The 24873-nt window shown below is 40.9% G+C and overlaps 1 protein-coding gene and 1 pseudogene across 4 annotated transcripts in view; both read left to right on the top strand.

Moving 5' to 3' along the window:
• Positions 1 to 24873, top strand: part of Adcy8 (adenylate cyclase 8) — a 216573-nt gene that overhangs the window by 171038 nt on the left and 20662 nt on the right. For all 4 annotated transcript variants that reach the window (XM_021724125.2, XM_078016706.1, XM_005316148.4 and 1 more), the window contains 2 exons: positions 7128 to 7206; positions 15655 to 15813. In XM_021724125.2, coding sequence (XP_021579800.1) covers positions 7128 to 7206; positions 15655 to 15813 — 238 coding nt within the window. The remainder of the gene's footprint in view (positions 1 to 7127; positions 7207 to 15654; positions 15814 to 24873) is intronic.
• LOC101978535 (cytosolic 5'-nucleotidase 1B pseudogene) lies at positions 17493 to 20576 on the top strand (annotated as a pseudogene).

The raw sequence follows: 24873 nt of genomic DNA on the forward strand, positions 1-24873 counted from the left end.
TTTGTTTGTATGTGGTGCTGAGGATCGAACCCGGGCCGCATGCATGCCAGGCGAGCGTGCTACCGCTTGAGCCACATCCCCAGCCCGATATGTTCATTCTTATTATCTCCTGCTTCTAAGGAGAGAAGTGCAGTTCTGAATTCTGCTCTGATGTCCTCAAGAGAAGTTTGCAGTTGCATTGTTAAGTAAGCTCTTGTGAAAGTGGAGGTAACCCCAGGTTCATTGCTGCTGATGATCAAGAGCTTTTCTCAGATTTTTCCTGACTTGAGGTCAGACATTGGTTAGTCTTGTATTGCTTCACTCTCTGCTGTCAATCAAAGTAAATTAATAAGAAATAAAAGAGCTCAGTCAGTCAGCCTTCTGTCTCAGCAGCTTTACAGACAGTGGCTTAACAACCATGGTGTCCAGTTGGCAGTCAGGCTGCTTCTGCTGATGAGACTAAACAAATGCTTTAGGAGCTCACACTAGTCCAGGGACATTCCTGCTGATGATTTCTAGGTGTCCTTCAGCAGGTAAAATATAAAAGATGGAAAGCATGAAGAACCTTGCACAGAGCAGATTCTGCTCCTCTGGAGCAGTCCCAAATGCTTTAGCCTGGTGTCTCCCAATCTACTCATTGGATTCCTTCCATGGCAAGCCTGTGTCTCAGTAGATAACACTGAGCCCCAAAACAAAAGGCACCTTACCCCCAGCATCTCATCAGTCCCTAGATATTCATCTTCCCCAGAATCCCTTGCAGGGAAGCCCATATGTCGTAATGTATGTGAGTACAAATTTAACAGCTGGATTCAAATCTCAGCACTCCCCTCTACCAACTGTGTTGCTGAACAATTTCACTTAAAATTATTTAACTTCTCTGAGCCCTGTTTTTCTCATCCATGAAGAAAATTAAAATAGTGAGCATATAAAAAGAATCTAATTGATAATAGAGTCTTAGCACAAAGTCTTCATAGAATAAGCAACTGATTAATGCTAACATTTCATTAAATATAATGGCTTCATATCACAAACACTGCCACTCTAGAAAGTTCCTCATCCTTATCTGTGGACTTCCATTCCCTAACTGGTTTCCTAGCATCTATTCTCAGTTCACCCATCCCAAAACCATCTGGTCAATCCACACATCTTAAAACACTTCATGGGCTCCCTTTAACTATAAGAGGCTAGTTCCACTAGTTTGTTGAGGATTTCCAAGCTCTTCTTCTTCTGGCCCACACTGACTGTTTCTGTCTATCTTCTATGACTCACAGGTCAGCATTTGCAGCCCACACTCTCTAAGCACAGGAAGTCACGTGCTTCTTCCCTCCTGAGCTTCTGAATGAATGTCCTTGTCCTGATGCTCTGTCTCCCAGATTCCAGCCCATCATTCTCAAGGACAGTCTCCTTGGTGAAACTTTCTTTAATCACTTCCTATTTTCTAATCCATGTGAATAATTTTGGTCAGTGCCCCTACCTCTCTGTGTTGCAGTTATTAATTTCTATGTCTTCCTCTTCCATTGGAACAGGAGCTTTTGAGGGCAAGGACTATTTCTCATGTTTATATTTCAGCACTTGAGAGTATCTGGCAGTAGGTGTCCAATTGAATATTTCTGGAATATTAAGTGAATGAGTACCTGAAAGGAACATTAGCTCATTCAGAATCTTATTACTCTCATCTAAAACCCCTACAAATTTTTTGTCACTGGTGTCCTTAAACCATGTGCTGCCCATTCATATGAACAGTTTGCTTTTGGACTTGCTTGTCTTGCTTCAAAATTAATGTGATTCCGTGTGGCTAACCTTTCTAGCTTGTTCCAGAACATTTTCTATCCTTACCCTTTCATAGTTTCTATTAGCTATACATTCTGATAATCACAAGAGATTATTTCTGTGCCACCAATGCCTTGTAGATTTCTTTAAAGATAAGCAAATAGTGGAATATATTACAATACAAGTCAGAGAGCCTAGAATCTATTTTTGACTCTTGCTTCTGCTCGGGAGTGGCCACATTGCTAATGTAGAAAGGCAGCACAATATGTTTACTAAGGGTATTAACTTCTCTGGCTCTAGTAATAATTGGCCCACTTTGTAAGTGTTGGTAGTGGTGGAACGAGTCTCCTTCCAATGTCTACACTGAAGTCTGGGAGTGACAATAACAGTATTCATGCTACTCTTCACTTCCAGAAGATCTACAAGGACATTATTTTAATCTACAAAATCTCTCAACATCTACCATGAACTTATTGTTACAAAGTAGATGCTTCCAAAAGGAACAAGTACCATCTTTATCTTCTATTTCCCTATTCACTCCTCCACTCTGTCACATCCCCCATGCACACACATTCAGATGCTTCATTTCCTGACCCTTCTCATTCTCCTTTCAGGCTTCTGGAGCTAAACAGCATGAGGAAGGGGGTTCTTTGCAGTCTCCAGGCTACATAAACCACAGTTAACAAAATCATCATCCTGACAAGACTATCCCGATAATGTCGTGCATTGAAGGCATTCCAGACATTAAAGGTGATACCAGATGAGGCTCTCACAAGTGAGAATGAACTGGAATAGATAACATCAAGAAAAAATACATAGGGAAGCACTTTCAAAGAAAACCAATGAAAGATGGTGCTGGCAGGATCTGGAAGCATGAGGACAGATTTCTTCTCACCTAAATTGCTATCACTTTGATCCCCATTTGCATTCAGAAAGGTTCTGTGATTGGTTTAATGCTCTGCTGTCATCATCTTGAAACTTAATGATTTTTCCAAGAAGCCCTCCTGCATTTCTATGTTGCATGTGACCCCACAACAAAAGTCAATTCTGTTACACTTATCCACATGTGGCATTCATCGTAGATGAGGAATGAACACCCAAGAGATAGCCCACATACAGGGTGGAAGCCAAATAGCATCCATCCAACATCACATAAGCTCCATTCATCCACCTGCCTATCCACTCAACACACACTACCCTCTGTCGTCAGCTTTGGCCAGTGCTACAGAGTCATAGACGAATAAGAATCATATCCACCATTTAGGGGCTTAGGGTCAAGCAACAATAAGTAGCTGCATGTAGTACAGAATTATGAAAAAGATAACTGAGATCTGGATTGATAAGTTGTCACCTTGAACTACCTTTGTGAACTAGAGTGAATTACTTAACACCCGAGTTTTGGTTTCTCCTTCTCCAGAATAAGTATCATAGCCTATTATTTTTGATATGACAAAGCCAGAAGTGACCATCTCAAATGTAATAGAAAATAAGCACCTAAAAATGTATATCATTAATATGCACTAGAATAAAAGATAAATTAAAATGGGATGGTCTATTATAGGTTCCATGGAGGCGGATGGGAACTAATAACGAAACTAAAAATTAGAGTTGAATGCTCAATACTGAATGCTATGAATTTGGCAGCTGAGATGTGAGTTCCCAACCAGCTGTGACACAGATGAGCTGTGTAACCATGAAGAAGTAACTTCTCTCTGGTCCACAGTCTCCTGCTGATAAAATAAAAGGCTTGCAAGTGATATTATATTGTGGATACACATACTACAGAACTGAGTGGATTTAACAAATATACATTGTATTTTGTGACATAGAATTGTTTTCATGATTTATAATAAGTTCAAAAGTATAGGTTATGAAAATGTTATGAAGTTATAAAATTAAATTTAAATACTATGAAAAAATATTATGAGTTAAAATGTTATAAAGTTATAAAATAGTATGCACCAGAGAATCCTGCATTTGTCAACATATTTTCATGCGGTAAAAGAAAATGACACTTCATTGACTCCAAGGATAATTTTTATTTTCTTATTGGTAAGTTTTTAAATTCCCAAATATACTACAATTATCATAAATACTTCTTTAATGAGTAATATTCAAATTTAATACTAATCTTTAAGATACATCAGATAAGGTACTCTCTAAAGATTATCATAACCCTGAGAATTTCATTATTCTACATGTTTTGATTAATGATGTTCTTTCCTGTTAGCATGGGAAGACAGCAGTATTACTCAATGATTTTATTAATCCAAATAAATCAGTTTAAAATGTCCTTGGTCCCCAACACTCAATATCAAGTGAAGTATTATAATATGGTACAGAATTCAGCCATTTGGCTCTCTTCAGAAGTTTTTCAAAGAATTAGAGAGGCTACAAAAAAATCTTCTAAATTCAAAGCATAATTTCTTTTGGATGTTTCTCAGCCTGGCTGACTTACTGTGCATATTCTGCAGTCTCTACTTAGGCTTTTTTTTTTTTTTCATCTGAAGTACAGCTAAACACTTGAGATTGTTCACAATTTTCCTTTACTTTTGCTTCTGAGTTTCGTCTAGTCATCTTTCTATTTTTGGTCAATCACTACTTTCAAAATGACTCAAGAGGTATTTGTGTTTTCTCTTGAAAATGTGTTTCCAATGATAAATTGCTGGGCTTAAAATAAGTTTCCTGCATCACAAAGAAAAGGATCTCAGAAGTACTAGGCCGAACAGGAGCTTGGGACAGATTCGTGGATTCACAGAAGGCACCACACCTAGGAAATCTTCCACTCAAACCAAGCAACGTGCAGGAGTGATCTGTAGAAGCACCAGCACCATGCTCCTCCCAGGTGGGAGAGGAAGACGGGGGGCCAGAAGGTCCTCATATTTGTATAGTAAACATTATTAGAGTCATGCACAGATGACAAAGTAAACTGTGACACAGAGATATTAAGTGACATGCCCAAGCTCAAAACCTGATGGGTAGCAGAGCCAAGACTGCATCCTGGTTCTGTAAGAGTTCAAAGAGTTCAGAGCCTGAATCATTTTCCCAGAGATCCACAAACTTCAGGAGCTAGAGAACAAAGTGACAAAAAGCAAAGAAAAGATGATCATTAAATACTCCTGTCCCCTCAGAACAAGCCCCATGGTGAGTGAGTTCAGGAATCCTGAATCCTCATCCCTAAAATGCAGGGGTGAAAATACATGGGCCAGAGTCCGACTCTCTGCACTTGAGCTCTCTTGTTGGACAGCTCCAGTAGATGTGAACACTTTCTTACTGAGTCTTCATGTGACCTCAAACATGACATGTGGCATTTATTTCTTATCCCTGCCCTAGAGGCTTGTTAACTCAGCTGGCCAAGCAAGATGTGTCTTGAACTTAAGGAACACATCCCACCCCTTCCTCCTCAAGTCTTACCCTAAGTCTTCCCTGACACGCAGCCTGGGTTACTTTCTCTTCCCAAGCACTCCCATGGCAACGAGGATATATCTGTTCCATGGAGTTTATCATATTATAAAATTATCTATGTATTTGTTCTTTCTCTTACTGGCCTATTTTGAGGGCAGAGACAATGTGCTTTCTTTATCTCTGCCTCCCAGTGTATGTCTACCACACAGGAGAAGCTCAGTAATTATGTGCTTCTCTGGGGCCATAGATAAGAAACATATTAAGGTCCATTATTAGCATCTTATCTCCAAGGAAAAGCAGATGGAACTAGGGTGCTGAATCCTACTGTAGTCCCCAGAGCTCTCTGGTCCTCGTGGTCACTACGCACTCAATACCTTTCCAAGAGAGTGCACATTCCCATTCCTAAATCCTGCACTTACCTGGGGAGCCGCACTGGTCTTGGCTACTTTAGGTTGGGGGGCCTTTCAGTACAAAGCTAGGTGAGAAGCTAGTGTAGGTAGCTGAGTCCATGCCCTGTTTCCCTGTGCTGCACCTGCTAGTCTCCAGCAAGAAGAGAGAAGGGAAAGCGTGTGATGGCCTTCACACACCTGGATGGACCCTGCTCTTCTCCCTGTAGGTACTGCTTCTCATCTGTGATAGTCCCATATGTCTTTAGGCCACATCAGAGTTACTTTGGAGTGAGTTCTGAGGCTATGTGTGCTTGTGGTGGGGACAGGATTAAACAAAGGAGTGATAGGATCTGGTTTCAGTGATTAAAAAAAAATATATTCTGGCATCACTGTAGAAAGTAGACTGTAGGAAGCCATGTAAGGTAGCAGTTGGAATCAGGCTGGCGGTACGTAGTGGTAGAGGTGACAGGATTTTGCTCTGAGTTGATGGGAGTGGTGAGGACTGACCCCTAGTTTTATTTCTGCTTTTGTCTCAAGGACCTGGGTGAGTGGATGAGGGGGCACTTCCTGAGATGGCGAAACCTGGGCAGAGAGAACCCTAGGTCATATTAAGACAAACCACATCTTACGGAGAGATAATTTGTACTTGAATATTTTTATTTTGGGTTTCCTTCTTTAACCAGTGAAAGCCGGTCCAGGCTTTATCTCCACATGTCCACTTCACAGTCCAATGTTGCTTCCTCCAAGCCTTTTTCCTCCTGGCCTAACATGTCCTGAGAAGACCCCATGCTGGGGAAGAACTGAGAAAGAACTGAGAATAAAGCCAGGGATCCCTGGGCCTCAGAACGCCCTTCATGGATGAAGGTCATGTCAGGGCGTCTGTGTGTCCTTGCCACCGGCCTTTGCAGCTGGGTCTTCTAGAGAGCCCAGGTCCGTGCCTCCCCAAGCTTTTCCCCACAAGGCTCATGGATCTAGTGCTGAGGTACACGCCTGCAAGAGACAGCTCCAAGGGAGCAAAGGGTTTACTAAGAGACAGAAGGTTTAAAATGGAGGAAACGGTCCTCCTTGTCATATAGAATTGATCTAGGGGTTTAAAAAATGACATAAGGTTTAAAACAGTGTCCAACTTGTCCAACAGTGTCCAACAAAAATCTAAGCACGAAAGCACTCAAAATAAAGACTGTCACACAACAAAGATTTCACAGTGGTCTTCTAAAGAGGATCAGATCCCAAAAGGGGGATCGGAGGATGTAAGTCTTCACATGAATTTCTGTGATGAGAAGGCATACAAGCTCTTTGAGATCTAAAAAATGTACCTGCAAATGGAAGACATTACTAATGTGGGCACATTGTCTAGATGCTGGGCTCTAGAATCTCTCCTACCAGGTATGTCCTGGGGACCTCCACTGTTTAGAGGACCCTGGTTGCTGAAGAGCTGATGCGTGAACCGGCAGTGCAGCCCGTATCTCATGGTGGGTGCTCAGAAGGCACTTTCTTCTTCTCCCACTCCTGGTCAAACCTGATTCCCTGGGAGCATCCTTGAAGTCCCTCCATACCACCATATTGTTTTTCTTCTTCCCACAGAGATTTCCTGGGGACCAAGGAGGCCTCCCTGCTGCTGATGGCCATGTTCCTCCTTGCTGTGTTCTACCACGGACAGCAGGTAACACAATACTTTGCTCAAGCTACCCTGGCCACCCACGTTCCCGGTGGCCGTGAAACTGCCCTGCAATGCCTTTCCTGCTCTTTGCGACAAATGACTTAGCTGTTTGCATCAATTGGGGGTTTTAATGAAGCAATGTCTATTGAAGATCACCTAATGGAAGACTAAGCTAGAGAAGATGAGGTCGTGGGGGTGTGGTTTTAAAGTCCTTTTGGCCCATCCCTTCCAAACTGACATTAGGAAAAAAGAACATTTTCTTAATAAAAGAGTTTTTTTTATTTCTGCCTAAGGCAAACTGGGATCCTTCCCAAATCTATTGCCTGGAGAAAATTATTGCTAGAGAAGGTGTGTGCTGTGCTGGGTAAACATTCAGGCTGGAGGATCAGCAGAGGCAGGGTTCTGGCCTGGCTCTTCTCAGAGTTGTGGCCTTGGATAAGTTATTTATTTCCTGAAAGTCAGAACCTTGACTCTCAAAGTAGTAACATCCACATAGGACTCTTTGAGATGATTATGTATAGGGTTTGAGGACTCTTTGAGATGGTTGTGTATAGGGTTTTGTATGCTGCTTCGTGTGTGCATATGTACGTGTCGAGGAAAAACTTCATTGCTAAATTGTCCTGATTAGAAAAAGTGCCTACCACACTGATTCTACTCTGAGTCCCTAGTCTTTTGGTTTTGATTTTTTTGTTTTGTTTTTTCATGGTGCTGGGGATGGAACCCAGGGCTTCATTCACTCTAGGCAAGCACTCTACCACTGAGCTACATCCTCAGACTCTGAGCCCCTGTCCTTCACTGGGATCTGGAGTGAGGAAGAACTACACAAAACCCCATTCCTGGCAGAGTTTCTAAGAGGAGAGTGAACTCTAAACAATGCAGAAGTGTTAGGTGTTGGACACACTTGCCCAGGGTCTTGCGAGAAGGAGCTTCACTCAGGAGGTATTGCCTACTCCCAGAGACCAGTGGGACTTATCCAGGCAGATTCCAACCAGTGATCGGTCAATCTCTGGAGAAGTCTTCTCTCCCTGTAGAAACCTGGCCTCATCAGCCTCGTCGCTCTGCTCTGGATCCCAGTCCATCTTTCTCTGGTCTATGTGCATTTCAAAAAGAGTAACTAGAAAAAATAAGGCAAACCAAGAAGGTTGTCAGCCAGTGCAGAAATAGGAACATCTCTGGGAAATCACCATGGAAACAGGGAGGCAACAAACCCTGAGAAACCAGGGATTAAATAGTCAAAACTCCCGAGAATTTAGACACACATATGGAAAGTCACTCATAATAAGGGGGATGGTTAAAGCAGTGACTGCTTTTTACCTTTTGATGGAATTTGTGATAAAACACAAAGTCAAATGTCAAAGTCTAGCCATTACCAGAATTCCTTGGTATTTCTGACCATCTCTGGAAACAGGTGTCCTGTCTCCTAGGTCTGGGTGGCCTCCTTTTACAGAAGGACACACAAACTAAAATCCATTTGAGGGCAATGAAGACAAAACTAGACAAGGCAGAGATGCACTCACTCCATCACACAGGTTTCAAAATGGCAAGTGAGAAATCCCCAGAAAGAGCTGAAAGAACAAATTTGGGGTAAGAGTCCTCAATCCATAATTATAATGTGTTTCTGTCTCCTCTGTTACCCTAAGAAATTACCTGTGCCTTGACAGTTCCCCCTTTCTCAAATGCTAAGCTTCTAACACTCCAAATCAATATATCCCACTTTACATTTGTGCAGGAAAATCAGATAATCTAACCCTGTTAAGATTATGTGTAAGGTAAGAATGCTTAAGTGCTTCACTGGAGTCTGAAAACTAGTGACATCTGATATTTTTTCCCTTCTATTAACTTTCAAAAGGCTTAGAATTACATAACTACATCTCACAACCATCAGTTATAGGTATTAGCTTTAGCAGATGACACCCAAACCCCAGCTCTGCTCCTTAGTAGGTACATGATCTTCAGCAGTTTACTTAACTTTCTGTATCTGTTTCCTCACCTACAAGATGGAAATGCTAATAACAGGCTCTACTTCCTCTGTTGTGATAGTATTGTGTGAGCATATAATTACAATATACTTAGCCCAATGGCTTGCACATATAAGAGCTAAAAATCATTGGTTAATATTTTACTTTGAAAATAAGCCTCTGTCACAAACAGGGAAGATATTGTTATCTGTGTAGCCCTAAGACGGGAGAAGAGACTCCATCTCCTGAGGCCCTGAGTTGCAAAGCCAATAAGAACAATTCTGCAACAGGAATCAATGCTCTACCTTCTGCTTCCATTCTGTCCCTGCCACTTGCCACTGCCTCCCTATCTTAGAAGCTGCTTTCTGCAGGATTGCATCCCTTCGGGTGTCTCCTCTTTATAGCAAATGGCAGGCCCCTGTTCATCCGGAATCAAGCCCACCCACTGCTGGCCTTGTGACCTGCTCCCACCAGGTTCCTCTGTGACTCAGCAGCCCTGTGTTTTAATAAAGCCTGAATGCTGCCCATTGATGCCGGGTGTGCCAAAGTGAGGGGGGGGGCAGGCATGATGAGACAACCCCAGAGTGACACAGGCAGTTAGGCAACTGAAAAACTGGGAATTTTCGTTTTGCACATGTGTGGAAGTGCTGTGCCCAATACTTCCTCCTCTTCTGAGAAGGTGAACTTCTGAATGTTGGACAGGGAGGGAAAGCAAATGCCAGATGCCACCAGCTCATGCCTGATTCACTCACAGTGCCTGAGCACCTCCATTTACAGAAGAGGAAGCCACACCTGTGCGTGGGGACAGAGATTCATAAGGTCATGCCTCCAGTCACCTACTCCTGGGTCTGTGAAAGATAGATGTTGGGGACTGCGTGGCTCAGAAGTAAAGACCCAAGCCTTGGAACCCAATATATATATATATATATATATATATATATATATATATATATATATATATACACTTTGATGTGTACATATATTATTGGTCATCATTGTCATATACTATGGTAATATATAAAGGAATTTAGAAAGTCATTAAGAAATAATAAAAGATGTATAGGAAAAGACTATTCTTGTCCAACCATCCCTTGACCTTTCGAACCCCCTAAGTAACCATGTTTAGTCTTCTGATATTTATTGCCATAGAGCACGATTATGTTATATTGCTATTTTGGATTTATTCATTTTAAACATCATGTATTAGCTTTGCCTTCCTTAGATATATATTCCCATATCCTCTCTTTGAAAATCATAAATTCCAATGAAATAATTCAACAGAGTTTGGTTATTATCTACATTAATATTGTGGAACCTAATATTCTTGCTTGAGTTCCAGCAATGCCATTTGGAGCGTGAGTGACCTTGAGACACAACTTCCCAGAGCTGTCATTTTTCTCTTATCTGTAAAGTGCAATGATAAGTCATCTGTCAGAGTTAGCGACCTGCTGAAAGAGGTCATTCCATACAGTATAGGAGTTAAGAGTCACAGCTCAGAGTCAAAATGCCCTGGATTCAAAGCCACTACTTCTGAGACCTTAGGAAATTGCCTCAACCTTACCATGCCCACTCCCTCACCTGTGAAATGGAGATAATGAAGCGCCTGCCTCCGTGAGCTGTCAGGGGACTGAATGAGCTTGAATGCCATGAAGTGCCTGCAACGGAGCCTGAGCAAGGCAGGGGCTCCGCCAGCAGTGGCTGTCATGATGTGAAAAGCCTGCAACAATACGGATTTATTGCTTGGCACCTTTTTCATGTGGCCAGTTCCTCGATGACTGCATGCAAATCAGGAAAGAGCGTGCCCTTCCATTCAAATGATATTTTTGAGCAAATGCTAAAGAAATTTTACTTTTAAAATACCAGTGTCCATGTCTCCCTTATGTTTTTTTTTCTCTCCATGTCCACACACTAACTGCACTGTGTTGAAGTGATCACTTTGGTGTTGAAGTTTCCTTTGGTGCCCTCCAGCCACCACTCAGCTATGTGTAAACAGAGGCAGAGACTGTTTCACTCATCTTCCTCTGCCTGGCATCCAGCAGGTTGTAGGTGTACTTGACCTTTATTTAGTAAATGGAAGAGGAAAGCCTACCTTGTGTGGAGCTTTAATACCAGCTGGCACCTGCCTTCCTGACGCTGTCTGCGCTTGGACAGCATGGTCTCTGTGCACCTGCATTCAATGCATCTACCTTCAGTCACCAGGCTGAAAAGTAAACAGTGTTCTTATAACTGGAAAATTCTTGCTTAGGTGAAACCCAGGCCTCCATATTTCCCTATTCATATTTCCGAGTTGAATTCCTTTACATCAGGGCACTTCAATAGGACAGAAATAAACAAGTACCTCCTACTTCGACCAAGCATGCATTGTTTTTTAAATATTTTTTAGTTGTTGATGGAGTTTTATTTTATTTATTTGTATGTGGTGTCCAAAATCGAATCCAGCGCCTTACGCATGCTAAGCAAGCGCTTTACCACTGAGCCACAACCCCAGCCCCATAAGCATGCATGTTTAATGGGGAAAAAAAAAAAGCATTTCATTGGGAAATAGTTATGGGTGAGAAAATGCTGTGCTGCAAACATAGAAGTCAAAACCGATGCTCTTGAATCTGGAAGAGAAAATGATCAAAGCAGAGCTTTTGATCTCATTTCATCCACAGATGCCTTAAATTATAGGAACACCTTGCAATCATATTTTAGACATTTCAGATGGCCTTTGTGTGCATCATGTCACTTGGTCCCAATAATAGTTCCATATAATAATCCATATCTCAAATTAGACAGGCTAAGGGCCATCAGCCTTAGTCATGGGAAAGGAAACCAACAAGCGGAATGAATTTACCAAGGCCACCCAGCTACCTGGTGGAACACCCAGGACTAGCATTCTTGTGAACAAGCCGCTGCCTCTGCTCATGATTATTTTGCGGGGGAGGTGGTGTGGGAAATTTCAAAAACATACAAGAACACATAAAAGCATGTCCGAGGTCACATTGACTCACATCCAGCCTCGTTACATCTGTATCCCTATTTATTTGGCCCCTTGACCTCTTCCCTTCTATCATTCATCTGTAAGGACTTCAATATGTGTCTAAAGTGAGATTTTTTTTTAACCTGATCACAATTAAAAGAATACACTTGTAAAACGAAAACCACAATTCATTTATATTGTCAAATCTCTAAGCCATGTTTCCATTTCTTGGTTAACTTATAATTGTATCTTTTAAGTTTGTTTATTGGAATGGAAATCCAGATAAAGTCTGTGTATTGCCATTGGCTGATACATCTTTAAATCTGCAGGATCAACCTCCATCTTTTTTTTTTTTTTTGCAGTATTCTGTGAGGGCCAGTGGGCATGTAGAAGTCCTCCTAGTTCAGAGTTTGTCCACTGCAACCCCTAAAGTTATTTAACACTTTCCTCTCATAGGTTTATCTTGAATTGGTTGTTATATCTAGAAACTTGATGAGATTTGGTTTCATTTTTTTCCTGCAAAAATATTTAACTATAATTAGAAGATGGATAGTGTCTCCTTGTCTCTCTTTTTGTGATATTAGCAGCTACTGGTAATAGCCTGTATTCATCTGTTCACTAGATAGTGACATTCTAATCCTATCAGTAGTCCATAATTTATTAGCTGGAATACATTATTTAAAAGAACCATCTCACCAACTCTTACCTGGAAATACAAGTCATGAAACGATGATAAATGCTGAATTCTTTACCTATGAGTTTGGTTCCTATGAGTTCCCTGATAAATTTGTTCCCTAGCACCATTCAGAAGCGATGGATGAGATTTTGTCTTTTTAAGTGCCACTCTGAATTTATGCATTTTAGTGTATTTCTGGTGTTCCCATCCATTGCAATTATTATTCTTAGTAAAGCCTAATTTCTCACACCTTTGACAACTGGAAGCCTATGCAAGCTGGCTTTTAGATCCGTTTTACTACCGGAGTTTGTAGTCTCAGAGAGATTCCTTGTTTATGGCATGAAAAAAAATATTCTAGATTTTTAAATTTTCTGTCCTAAAACTGAACCACTTCTGGAAAGAGTAAGGATTATTTTTATAGAAACCAATATTAAGAAATCACAGTCTGGAAGCTCTGGGTGCCCATTGTTGCTGCTAGGTTTCCATTCTCTTCTGGGCCTTGATTTCAGTGGGAAGAGCTAGGAAACGCACACAACTCAAGTTCACAGTGATCCGTGTTTTCTTATTGAGGACCTACGGCTTTTTTAATATCACCAGATTTACTTCTGCAGCTATTTCCTGTTCCCCAGAATTCCAGTTTTCAATGACAACAACACAATTGTCCATTTGCTTTATTGTACAATAGTCTAAGAATACTAATGCAAATATTACCACCTACGATTATTGTAACACGTTTTAACTTTTTATTGGAATTCTTTTTATCCTTAGGGTATTTTCATCTAGGAATGGGCCATCAAATTATTGTTTAAAAAAGCATCAGGCATACGTATTTTCTCTCCATGGGTTAGAGATGAAGGTTCATTATTTACTTGTTTACTTTTACAGACACTTTTAAAATCTATTTAGTTTTATAATTAAGTAAAAAATTTTCCATGATTTTAAAGTTGACTCAAAACAAGATAGAATTTTAAGTTCAGATTCTAGCTTTATTCCTCCATCCTGTTTCCTGATCCCTCTCTCATCTAGTAGATAACAGCTTTTTATGGTTTTCACTTTAGTTTTTCAGTAAACAAATTAAGACAGATTAATGTGTGTGTAAGAGGAGAGAGAGAGAAAGAGAGAAAGAGAGAAAGAGAGAGAGAGAGAAAGAGAGAAACTTTCCTTTTTTAGACAAGTGATAGCACATAATACATTCATTTCTCCCTTAGAGAACAGCTCATCAAAGTATAGAGAATCACTCTTCCTATTTATAGCTGCACTGTGTCCTGTTGTATATATGTGCTATGGTTTGTTCAATCAACAAAATGAACATTTGGATTGTTTCAGCTTCTGCTATTATTGAATAAATAACCTGTGCCTGTCTTTTATACTGTTGTTATCTGCTAGGATTCTAAAGTAAGACATAGCAAAGCAACTAGTCATAAGCCCTTGAATTTAGGACATCTAACTACATGTAGTAGACTGTTCATTTTAATGGTTAAAGATTTTGAAAAAATATATCCCTGAAGTTGTGATAAAAATGGCTTGAGTGTTGCTCTGTAAAGAAAATTCTTATGCACAGGGAAACCAGAACAGGATGGGACAGAACTAACTAACTAAGAGTGCCGAGAGTAAGTTGTTTACCTTTAACTTCCTAAGTAGTTCACATCCACCCCCAGGTGGTTCATCAACAGCATCTCAAGTTCATAGATGAGGAAACAGAAAAGTCACTACTTGTCTTGGGTTATAGTGGCAAATGTGGAACCAGAGCTCTATGCCATATGTGTCTGACACCAAATCCATGATCATCTTACTATAATAGTTCATTCATTTCTTCCTTATTGTTTAGTGATCAAGAACACACTCTGTGCCCAGTTTTGGAATTAAGTTCAAATTCTGGCTTCTCCACTAACTGGGTGTGAACTTATCAAGTTACGTAACTATGTTAGCTTGATTTTTTTTCATCTGACAAAGAAGGATTGAAAATAATATCATACTATTGGGGTTGCTGCTTGGATTAAAGGACCTACTGTTTCAATATTGCTTAGAAAAAAAGCCAGAGACATAATAAGTTCCACTCAAGCACTGGTTAGTTTTAGGATTCTAACATATTTGTCAAACCAAACCAACCAATACGGATAGAGCACATGCTCTGTGCTGGACACGTCAAGCTGCCAGTCAGCTCAGGCTGCCCCAACCAATACCTCAGATGGGTAGACCTAGCAGAAATTTGCTTCTCATAGCTCTGGAAGCGGTAAAGTCTAAGATCCTGGTCCAGCAGATTTTGGTTCCGGGTAAAGGCTCTTTCTGGCTTGCAGATGACCACCTTCTTGCTGTGTTGTCCTATGGTCCTGTCTTAATGGGTGCTCATGGAGAGAGAAAAGCAGACTCTGTCCCGTCCCTTCCAGTACAGGCAGTAACTCCATCACAAGGGCCCATCCTCATGACCTCATCTAGCCCTACTCACCTCCCAAAAGTTCCATCTCCAAATATCATCACCTCCTGAGTCAGAGCATCCATAGGAAGAGGGGGAGGGCACAATCATTCAGTCCCCAGCAGTAAGGATGTGACAAGTGAACAGATGACAGGACCCTGACTGCACAGCACCTGTGGTCTAAGAGAGGGCTCAGATATGATCTAAAATCCCACAAGTGAGTATAAAAACACAGGTGCAATGAGACTGGGAGGTAGGCGCACAGTCCGAGGGACCTAATCATTCTCTGATGGCTTGGGGGCAGTCAATGCCTCCCATCACTTAGGCAGGCTGTTTCCTTTCTGAAGAGTGCTAGATCCTGGCCCACCTCCAGATGTGTGTGGCTGGAGCCCGTACTCCCCAAGTTCCTCAGCTGCCTCTCTTTGTCTCCCATGAACTGCAGCTGGAATACACAGCTCGCCTGGACTTCCTCTGGCGAGTACAGGCCAAAGAGGAGATCAACGAGATGAAGGAGCTGAGGGAACACAATGAGAACATGCTCCGGAACATCTTACCCAGTCACGTGGCCCGCCATTTCCTGGAGAAAGACCGAGACAATGAGGTGAGCCCTTGCAAGTCTGGCTGGTTGAAAGGGGTCAGAATGGGCTATATAGTGTTGTTCCACTGAACCCATACCCTGGGAGAATTCTTCTATGCTCTTGTGAGGGCATGAAAATGAAGACCATACCTACCAATGGTGCCAGGCAGCCATAGCAGGCATCATGTTACCTACACACCACCTCCCCTGGCCCCAAGCAGCTCGTCAATTAGGCGGACATAATATCTTCATTGTAAGATTGAATTGAAATTTTTAAGTTTTATATGTGTGTGTTATGTATTTAAATATCTATGTGCACCTGAATATATATACATATATACATATATATAGCTAAATTTTATATATATATATATACACACACATACACATATATTTCAGTCATAGAAAGTACAAATACTGTATGATTTCATTTATATGAGGTATTTGGAGCAGTCAAAATCATAGAGGCAGATTGGTGGTTGCCAAGAGCTAGAGGGAGGAAGGAATGAGAAGTCATTGTTTCAGAGACTCAAAAATCTTTGTTTTGCAAGATGAAAAATGTTCTAAGATGGTGGTAATGGTTGCATAACAGTGTGAATGGACTTAGTACTACTGAACTATACAATTAATGGTTAAGATGGTAAATTTCATGTACATGTATTTTACCATAATTTTAAAATAATAATATATGTATATAGACATATGCATAATAGATAAATATGTGTATGCATATATGTATTCATATATAAATGTAGGTGTGTGGGTGTGAGTATAAGTATTCTTAGCAAAATGTCTGGCATGTAATGGATGCTCAAAAATGTATTTATGCTTAAAACTACTTTTTCTTATTGTGTCACACCTGAAGGGCCACTCTGTGAAGTCAACACAGAGTCTGAATCAAGGTGCCAGAGGCTACCATTTCCTCCCAGGTTTCAGGGGAAAATCCTTCCTTGCCTAGTGCAGCTTCTGATGCTCCTTGGCTAGTCGCCCCCATCACTTCACTCTGTGGCTCATCTTTACGTGGCCCTCTTTATAATAACATGTGTCCTCCTCTCTTCCAAGGACACCAGTCATTGGATTTAGAGTCCATTAATCCATTATAACTTCATCTTAACTTAATTACAGCTGTAAAGACTATTTCCAAATAAGGTCATATTCTGATGTTCCAGGTGGATGAATTTAGGAGGGGCATGCACCACTGCACCCAGCTACAATCCCAAATCTTTACTTCAAACTTTAGTTTGAAGAACAGCAACTTGGTAAAATGTTCTTCTAAACCTTATACTTTAAAGACTTGCGTACTCAAAAGACATGAAATATCTAATACACAAAGAAGCCAGTAACAGTACCACAATTACACTGATGTTTTTATATTAACAAACTTTAGCTTTTAAAGAAAAAATTAGACTCTATAATGTAGTATAATACTCTAAAATAGCAGACTCTACAATGTAGTGTAACATTATTGTTGTTTAACCAGAGTTGTTCAAACCCTAAGTTCCCTTAAGGCAAGTTGCTCTAAAGAATAAAATTTAAGACATAAATCATTATCTTGGCGCAGAGCGCCTGCGCGGCTCCTCCTTCCCGTCTGCGCTGAGCACCCGCCAAAGCTGCTGTTATTATCATTCCTTTTTTACCAATAAGGTTACAGCATGCGAGGTTATGCATCTTGCAGAGGCACGTAAGAAGAGGTAGCACTAATTCGTAAAGCCCAAACTATCTACGAAGCTATTTCTTTTCTCAACAAAATATTGCTAGTCTCAAGGAGGTGAGCACACCACCTGGGAATTCTGGGTGGAGGAAGCATCAGGGCAGACAGCTTCTGTGAGACACGTCCTCCTGAACACACTGAGCTCCCAGGTGCAGCCACTGATGTGGCGTGGATGCCAGATTGACTTATTATTGTGGATGAACGTAGAAGACTGAAAACGAAGAATTGTGGCTCAAAGACGAATTATCCTTAAGTGTCAAAGCTATGAAGTTTTCAACCCACCCTCAGGGTAGCAGCGTTCCAGAACGATAATGACAGTCTCTGCAAGCCTTCAGAGCTCTGGGTTCTAGAATGCACAGAATGGTACTTCCCCAGGATTGTTCTGGTTGAACCAATCACAAAGCAGGCCCAGATTTAAAGAATGAGAATAGGATGAGGCAATCAAAAGAGAGTCTAGAAGGAGAAAAATGAAAGGAAACTGAAAAGTCAGGAGTTCAGCTAAGAAATCAGGTGAGGCATGAAGTCTATCTGAATCACCCGCTGAGATGTTGCCCAGTGCTGAGATGTTGCCCCAGGCGGGGTCACCCGTCGTGTAGACGCTGCCTTTGTGCAGTTGAGGGAGCTAGCCCCTGCCGCACAATACGTATTTATATTCACGTGTGCCTGCTGTGGGAGCAGGGCCGGAAGATCATCATGATGAGGGGATCCCAAGAAACCTTGGGGAAGCCAGACTCTCGAGCAAGTGCTGTATAAAATCAGTGGTCTAGGACATCTCGGAGCCCATCCACCAAGCCTCTATCAGTAGACGAGTCCAGAAGAAGGAACACCAGTCTTAAGCTCCAAAACAGCTCCATCACCTCCCGAACTTCATCTGCTTCCCCCAGCCAGGAGGACTCTCCACCACCACAGGCTTCGCCAGAACCCTCTTCACCAATGCCCAAAACGCAGCCAGAGTCAGATATGTCTCTCGAATCGCAGCCTCCCACGCCGCCGGAACCGGAGTCCAGCAACCGGCGCAAGAAGTATGAGCATCCCGAAACCTGGGCTCAAAACCTGGGCCGTGATGTCCGCGACAACCGGAGCTCCCTGTCGCCGGACGCGCACAGCTGCGAATCCCGAGACTCGCACCACGGGCAGCCGCGGGAATATTCGCGCCCGACTCCCATGGAGTGGAAGGTCTATCCCCAGCATCAGCATCGCACCCCTTACCCTACCTCCATCCAGATGGATGTCGACTGTATGTTCGAAATGCAACAGCAGAAGCTGCAGGAGGAAGACGAGCCCAGACCCAAGAAGGCCATCACCATCGCCGTGTCATCTCGGGCACTCTTCAACATGATGGATGACAGGAGAATCTACGAGGAAGAAGGTCTGGAAAAGTACATGGAATACCAGCTCACCAACGAGAACGTCATCCTGACGCCCGGGCCCGCGTTCCGCTTCGTCAAGGCCCTGCAGCATGTCAATGCTAGACTCCGAGATCTGTATCCTCACGATCAGGAGTTATTCGATATCGTACTGATGACGAATAACCACGCCCAGGTGGGGGTGCGCCTGATTAACAGCGTCAATCACTATGGCCTGCTAATTGACCGCTTCTGTTTCACCGGTGGAAAAAGTCCCATTGGCTACCTGAAGGCCTATCTCACCAACTTGTATCTTTCTGCGGATTTTGAAAAAGTCCAAGAAGCCATACAAGAAGGTATTGCCGCCGCAACCATGTTTGATGGGGCCAAAGACCTGCCTTACTGCGACATACAGCTCCGTGTGGCGGTGGACGGGGACGCCGTCTTCTTCTCTGGTGAGTCGGAACAGACTGCCAAAGAGCACAGGCGGGACAAATTCTTCCAACACGAAACACTCTCTGAGAATAAGCCCCTTGTTCAGAGTCCCCTGAAAGGCTTTCTGGAAGATTTAGGCAGACTACAAAAGAAGTTTTATGCCAAGGATGAACGGTTACTGTGTCCTATCAGGACCTACCTGGTTACAGCCCGGAGCGCAGCCGGCTCAGGGGCCCGGATGCTGAAGACTCTTCGCCGCTGGGGTCTAGAGATAGACGAAGCTCTTTTTCTGGCGGGAGCCCCTAAAGGTCCCATCTTGGTGAAGATCCGGCCCCACATCTTCTTTGATGACCGGTTGTTCCTCATTGAAGGGGCCAAGAAATTAGGCACCATCACAGCTCATGCACCTTATGGAGCTGGCCAAAAATACCACACTTAGCGATGAGGACAAGAAAAAGAACAGTGACCTTCTTGTATTACAGAGGAAACTTCCTTTGGATGTTTAAGAGTAATCAGGTATCTTAGAAGTTTGGACCTAAAAAACTGGCTCCTTTTGGAAGTTTCCTCTTCCTGTTCTGGGGCAACATTTTCAACTATCAAGTAACCTTCAAGCTACTTCTCTTTGTCAATGCTGTTGAATGCCATTGTACCTGCCTTTGTGTAAATCATAATGATGACTCTTTAGAATAAATTTTGAATTTGAATACTTGAATGACTAAGGGAATGTTTCAGAAACTTTCTTAGTTTCACAGAACAATGCTCATTTTTTTGGAATTTGGTACATAGAATGAATTGTTACCCATCATCACCTAGATTAGTGGTTTTCGAAGGTGGAATGTGTATTAAGTATACTCTTGAAAAACAAGTCGAAATAAAAATGTTACTCTACATGCATGAGTTTGCCAGTTTTGACACTTCATTTGGAAATAAAAAAAAGCTGAATGTTTAAGCTTTGTAAGATAGGGCACTTTGAAAATAAGTTCTAGACACAGCCTCCTGAGAAGGGTTCTTTGAAGCTTTCTTAGTAAGTTAATTGCCTCTGAACTATAAAACTTCATATTCAAAGACTCCTGCTTTGGACTAGGAAAGTTGGGCCAATATTCGTGTGAGGGGGAAAAATTGGCCACCACTTCAAAATGTGTCATGACATGTTGTGTCATGGCCTCTGCCATTCTTTTATAATTTTTGTTTTACTTTCATTAATATTTGATCAGTTAGTAACCATAATATACCATATGTTAGGGATAGTGAGATAGTGATTTTTGTATTATCTCATTTTCTTATCAAATTAAATGTTTGTGACATAGTATTATTACCTTCCTTTTATTTCAAGGAGGAACTTAAAATTCAAAAATAATAAGTAGCTTGTCCAAGGATGTGAAGCTAATAAGTGGTAGGACCAAAATTCAGATTCAGATATTCAAGTCATGAGTTTCTTTCTTCTCTGTTACACAGCATTCAAAAAGAGTTGTCATTATTTTCATTGCCTTTGGATTAGTCACTCTATTAAGTTCCAGGCATAAGTAGTTACATAACAAATCTAAGGATTATTTTCCTCCTCCTGTCCTCATATTCTTTCCTGCTCTCTCTATGCCTACCTCCATCTCTATTCTTCCTTCAATAAAGACTCCACCCTGGATCTAGTTGAGAAACACCACAGGTGGCACACATCTTTTGATCTGCTCCCTAATTTGTTGAAAACCAGTGCAAAATATATTAGTTGTGACACATTTTGAGCACTTATATTCTTTAGGAAACTGAAAACATTAACAATATTGTAGAGGAAGTCCAGTGTGGGAACTCAAACAGCCATCACAAGAAGACTGTCCTTAGTGCCAGTGAGGGTCACACATGAAATTGAGGAAGCAGAGATCCATAGAACCTGGAATTGGTCAGGAAGAACAGACCTGAAGTGGACTTTGAAGGATGGGCAAGATGTGGACAGGTAAAAAGGAACAGAAAGAGGAAACAGATGTGCTTGGGGCTGGGCATTTAAGTGACAGCTTCATACTGGGAAGAAGAAGGGGCCACCTCTCCTGATTCCTGTTCTAGAGGCCTTGTATAATCCCCAGTGATAGTGGGGAGAATCCCACCACCAAGCCTTCCCACCTCTGAGTTCCATTCTCAGTATGTAAAAAGTCACCTTCTCCTGGAATTTATCTATGTTCTCTTTGTATTATTACTATTAGATGCATGTGATACACTTTCCAAATGTAAGTGAATGATGGTTGGCTTATTAAAATCAGCTAGGGAGTTTATTTCAAACTAAAAAAAAAGATTGATAGATAAGAGCACATTAATGTTTTAAGAAATCCTTGTTACTTCAAGACATAGTTTAATCTCTGATTTATATCAGCACATTAATATTTGACCCTAGAAAAAAGCCTTAATTAACTTTAACTAATTGTGCTAATTACATATAACCAACTTAGTTATGCACAAATATTATACCCTTCACCAAACTTCTGTAACTTACTTAGACTTTCTACAATTTTTTACTTTACCACCCAAAGACTTTCTCACCAAGAAACATTTCTTTTTCCTTCTCCTTTTCATATTAACATATATTTCCATACCTAGAACCTTTTTATATCTCTTTTATAGCTGTTGATCCTTTTAAAATTAATATTCTAAACAAGCCCTATAAAATTTCTGAATTCAGACGAACCACTCCACTTCAACAAGATGAAATACTTTGTTTTTATAGTACTCAGATTGAAACCCAACTGAAACCTCTCATATTCTTTGTATATGAAATTACACTTGATTGAATCTTAACTCTTAGTAACCTTATTTTTAGTGCAGTCAGAAACAAAGCAATCTCAAAGTTTGAAGTAAAGATTTGGGATTGTAGCTGGGTGCAGTGGTGCATGCCCCTCTTAAATTCATCCACCAGGAATATCAGAATGTGACCTTATATGGAAATAGTCTTTACAGCTGTAATTAAATTAAGATGAAGTTATAATGGATTAATAGACTCTAAATAAAAATAATATCACATAATATTTAAATATATTACCTTATGGAATTTAAGAAGTTAGGAGTACCTGATTTTATATTTAGCAATTGCTGTTTTAGCACTTTAACTTTGTGAATTAATCAGATGTCTTTAACAAACACATTTATGAAAATTAATCCCATTGATGTTAAATCTAATATTCTCATTTTAACTATAAAAATCAAGATTTACAAGTGTAGCTAACAGTATTAGCCATCTCTTCCCTGTTGAAGAAAAATCCTATAGGTAATGGATATTCCATTCTAGACATTTTATAGAAACCAACACTCCATTAATTGTCTAACTTGTAAGTTAGTAATTTCAAAGACATCTTTATTCTCATCTGCTTACTTAATTTAAATTTTTTAAGTCATGTGAACTAAAAGTTATATGGAGCCATTTCTCTTTTAAATTTTGATTTATGAATGCTCATTTATCTATATTCAAACTTTGATATAAGGACTTAAGCACATACTTAGACACAATATAATATATAGGTGTGCACACAGAAATAAAACAGACACAATACAATACACAAATGTGCACACATAAATTAAAAAAAAAAAAACATTTTTTCCACTTCCCCAGTTGGTAATTAGGTATCCACAGGTAGGAGGCACAGCTACAGATATTTATTAAAGCTTCTATTAGATTTAACCTGTTAAGAATGAAAATAGAGCCTATCAGACTTTTACATTATGACTTAAATGTAAGGCAGGCTTTAACAACTGGAAATGCTAGGTTTAAAGTCTGGCAGCCATGGTGGACATTGAAATCAAAGGTTCAGGTGGCCACTTGTCCTCGATGACTATCAGATTTATTCCCCAAATCACCATGTCTATGTCCTTCTTAGGATTTTGTGAAGGAGATTTTCCAATGTATTTAAGAGCTAGCCCTTGAAAATTGGCCTCTGAACAAAAAAAAAGTATAAAAACCTCTATAGTTAGATAAAATAAGACCACTTAGAAAAATATATTAACTTAGGCAGAAAGGATCAAATGTGAATTCACTATAAAACCATGAGTTCAAAAATAGAATTAAAAAAAAAGAATTTTAAAAAGTCTTAAAAATGACCCAGCTGTAATTACTCTAGTAAAAGAGCCCAAGAACATCTTTATCAGATCAGAGTTCACTTTTTGTTTCAGATTAGAGTTAGTTCAGATATTCAAAGAATGTAAGAGTCCTGAAATCCTCATATTTTCAAAGTAAAGAAGGCTGTAGTGTTTAAGGAGGAACTTGTTAAGAAAGCAGGGTGGTAGAGTGCAAGAGCAGGTAAGAGAGCCAGCCATTTAGGTCCCACAGTGGCTTGAATTTAAAACTGACACTTTTTTTTTCCTCAACTGGTTCTCCACAAGCCTTATAAGTCTTGCAAGCTCTGCAAGCCCTGTAAGCCTCTGCAATTTACATTTCAAATGCAAGCTTTGGAGAGAGATCTGGCAGAAGCTAAGAAGTAAGGGAAGTTGCTGTTTTGAGCAAAACCTCATGCACAGGGCTTTTTAACCATTTTTTTTCCATTTCTCCAGTTGGTAATTAGGTCAGATTTGGATGCAGAAAATTATGAGATGTCATCTCCCATTACTTTTGAGTTGAGGCTCCCCTCTGAACAACATGAAAATGAACAAGAGAATAGGACATGGGTTTTTGCACCCAGGAACTGTCTCTGGCTAGAGGATGTCTCCTCAATGCTGGAGCCTCCTCCGCAGACAGCAATTTCCACTTTCCATGCATGACCTCTGGATTTAACTGCTGCTTTGCCAGTGTGGTCATAACTCATGTGCTTTTTCATGGGTGGCCATGAAAAAGATGCAAGCCCCCAGATTATCCACCTTTACCATGTGATTTGTAATCCCTGGGAGAACATATAACCCCTTTTCGAAATGAATCTTGATCTGTCTGTGTTGAGCCTCCAATTAGTTAATGAACTTTTGGGAGGGAGGTAGAACTGAACCTCACTTAGAATAGAAAATCACGGCTGAGTCTAATTTACAATTTTGGCACAATTTGCACTTTTTTAACAAGGTCTGAGAAGTCCTTAGGCCTGCACATAGGAGCTTCGGACTATTTCCTTTCTTTTTACAGAACAGGCTGAGCTGTAGAATGGTATTAAAATTTATATTTCCCTCTGATAGCCATGATTCTCTATCAGACCATGTTTGGCCGCAGAAGAACAGGAGTGGTAAAGGCTGGCATAAAGAGTTTACTCTAGCTGTGGGCCAAAGGAATCTTCAGAGAGCTGTGGATATAAATCTCCCTTTTGCAGTCAAAGAAACTAGCAGAGCACACAGGAGCACAGAAACAACAATGGGAATCCCTGTGGGCTTGCAAAGACTTAATATGTGAACAAAGGGAATCCAGGGATTTCCTGGAGAAACACTCCATGTAAAATGTCCTTCTCTCAATGGCTTGTGTCTGATCAGGAGAGGAGGGGGTGCTTTGGAGGAGTGAGCACAAGAGAGTGCAGTATGGCTCATTTTAGGTGAATATCTCATTGGGGCTTTCACTCAGTGCCACTCTATCGACCAGTTGCCACAGCATACCCTATAAGGGAAGTCGGGAGAGAAGTTGGGGAGAAACCTTTGAATTTCACCAGGGAG

This window comes from Ictidomys tridecemlineatus, chromosome 7 (genome assembly GCF_052094955.1).
Source record: "Ictidomys tridecemlineatus isolate mIctTri1 chromosome 7, mIctTri1.hap1, whole genome shotgun sequence".
Classification (NCBI taxonomy): domain Eukaryota; kingdom Metazoa; phylum Chordata; class Mammalia; order Rodentia; family Sciuridae; genus Ictidomys; species Ictidomys tridecemlineatus.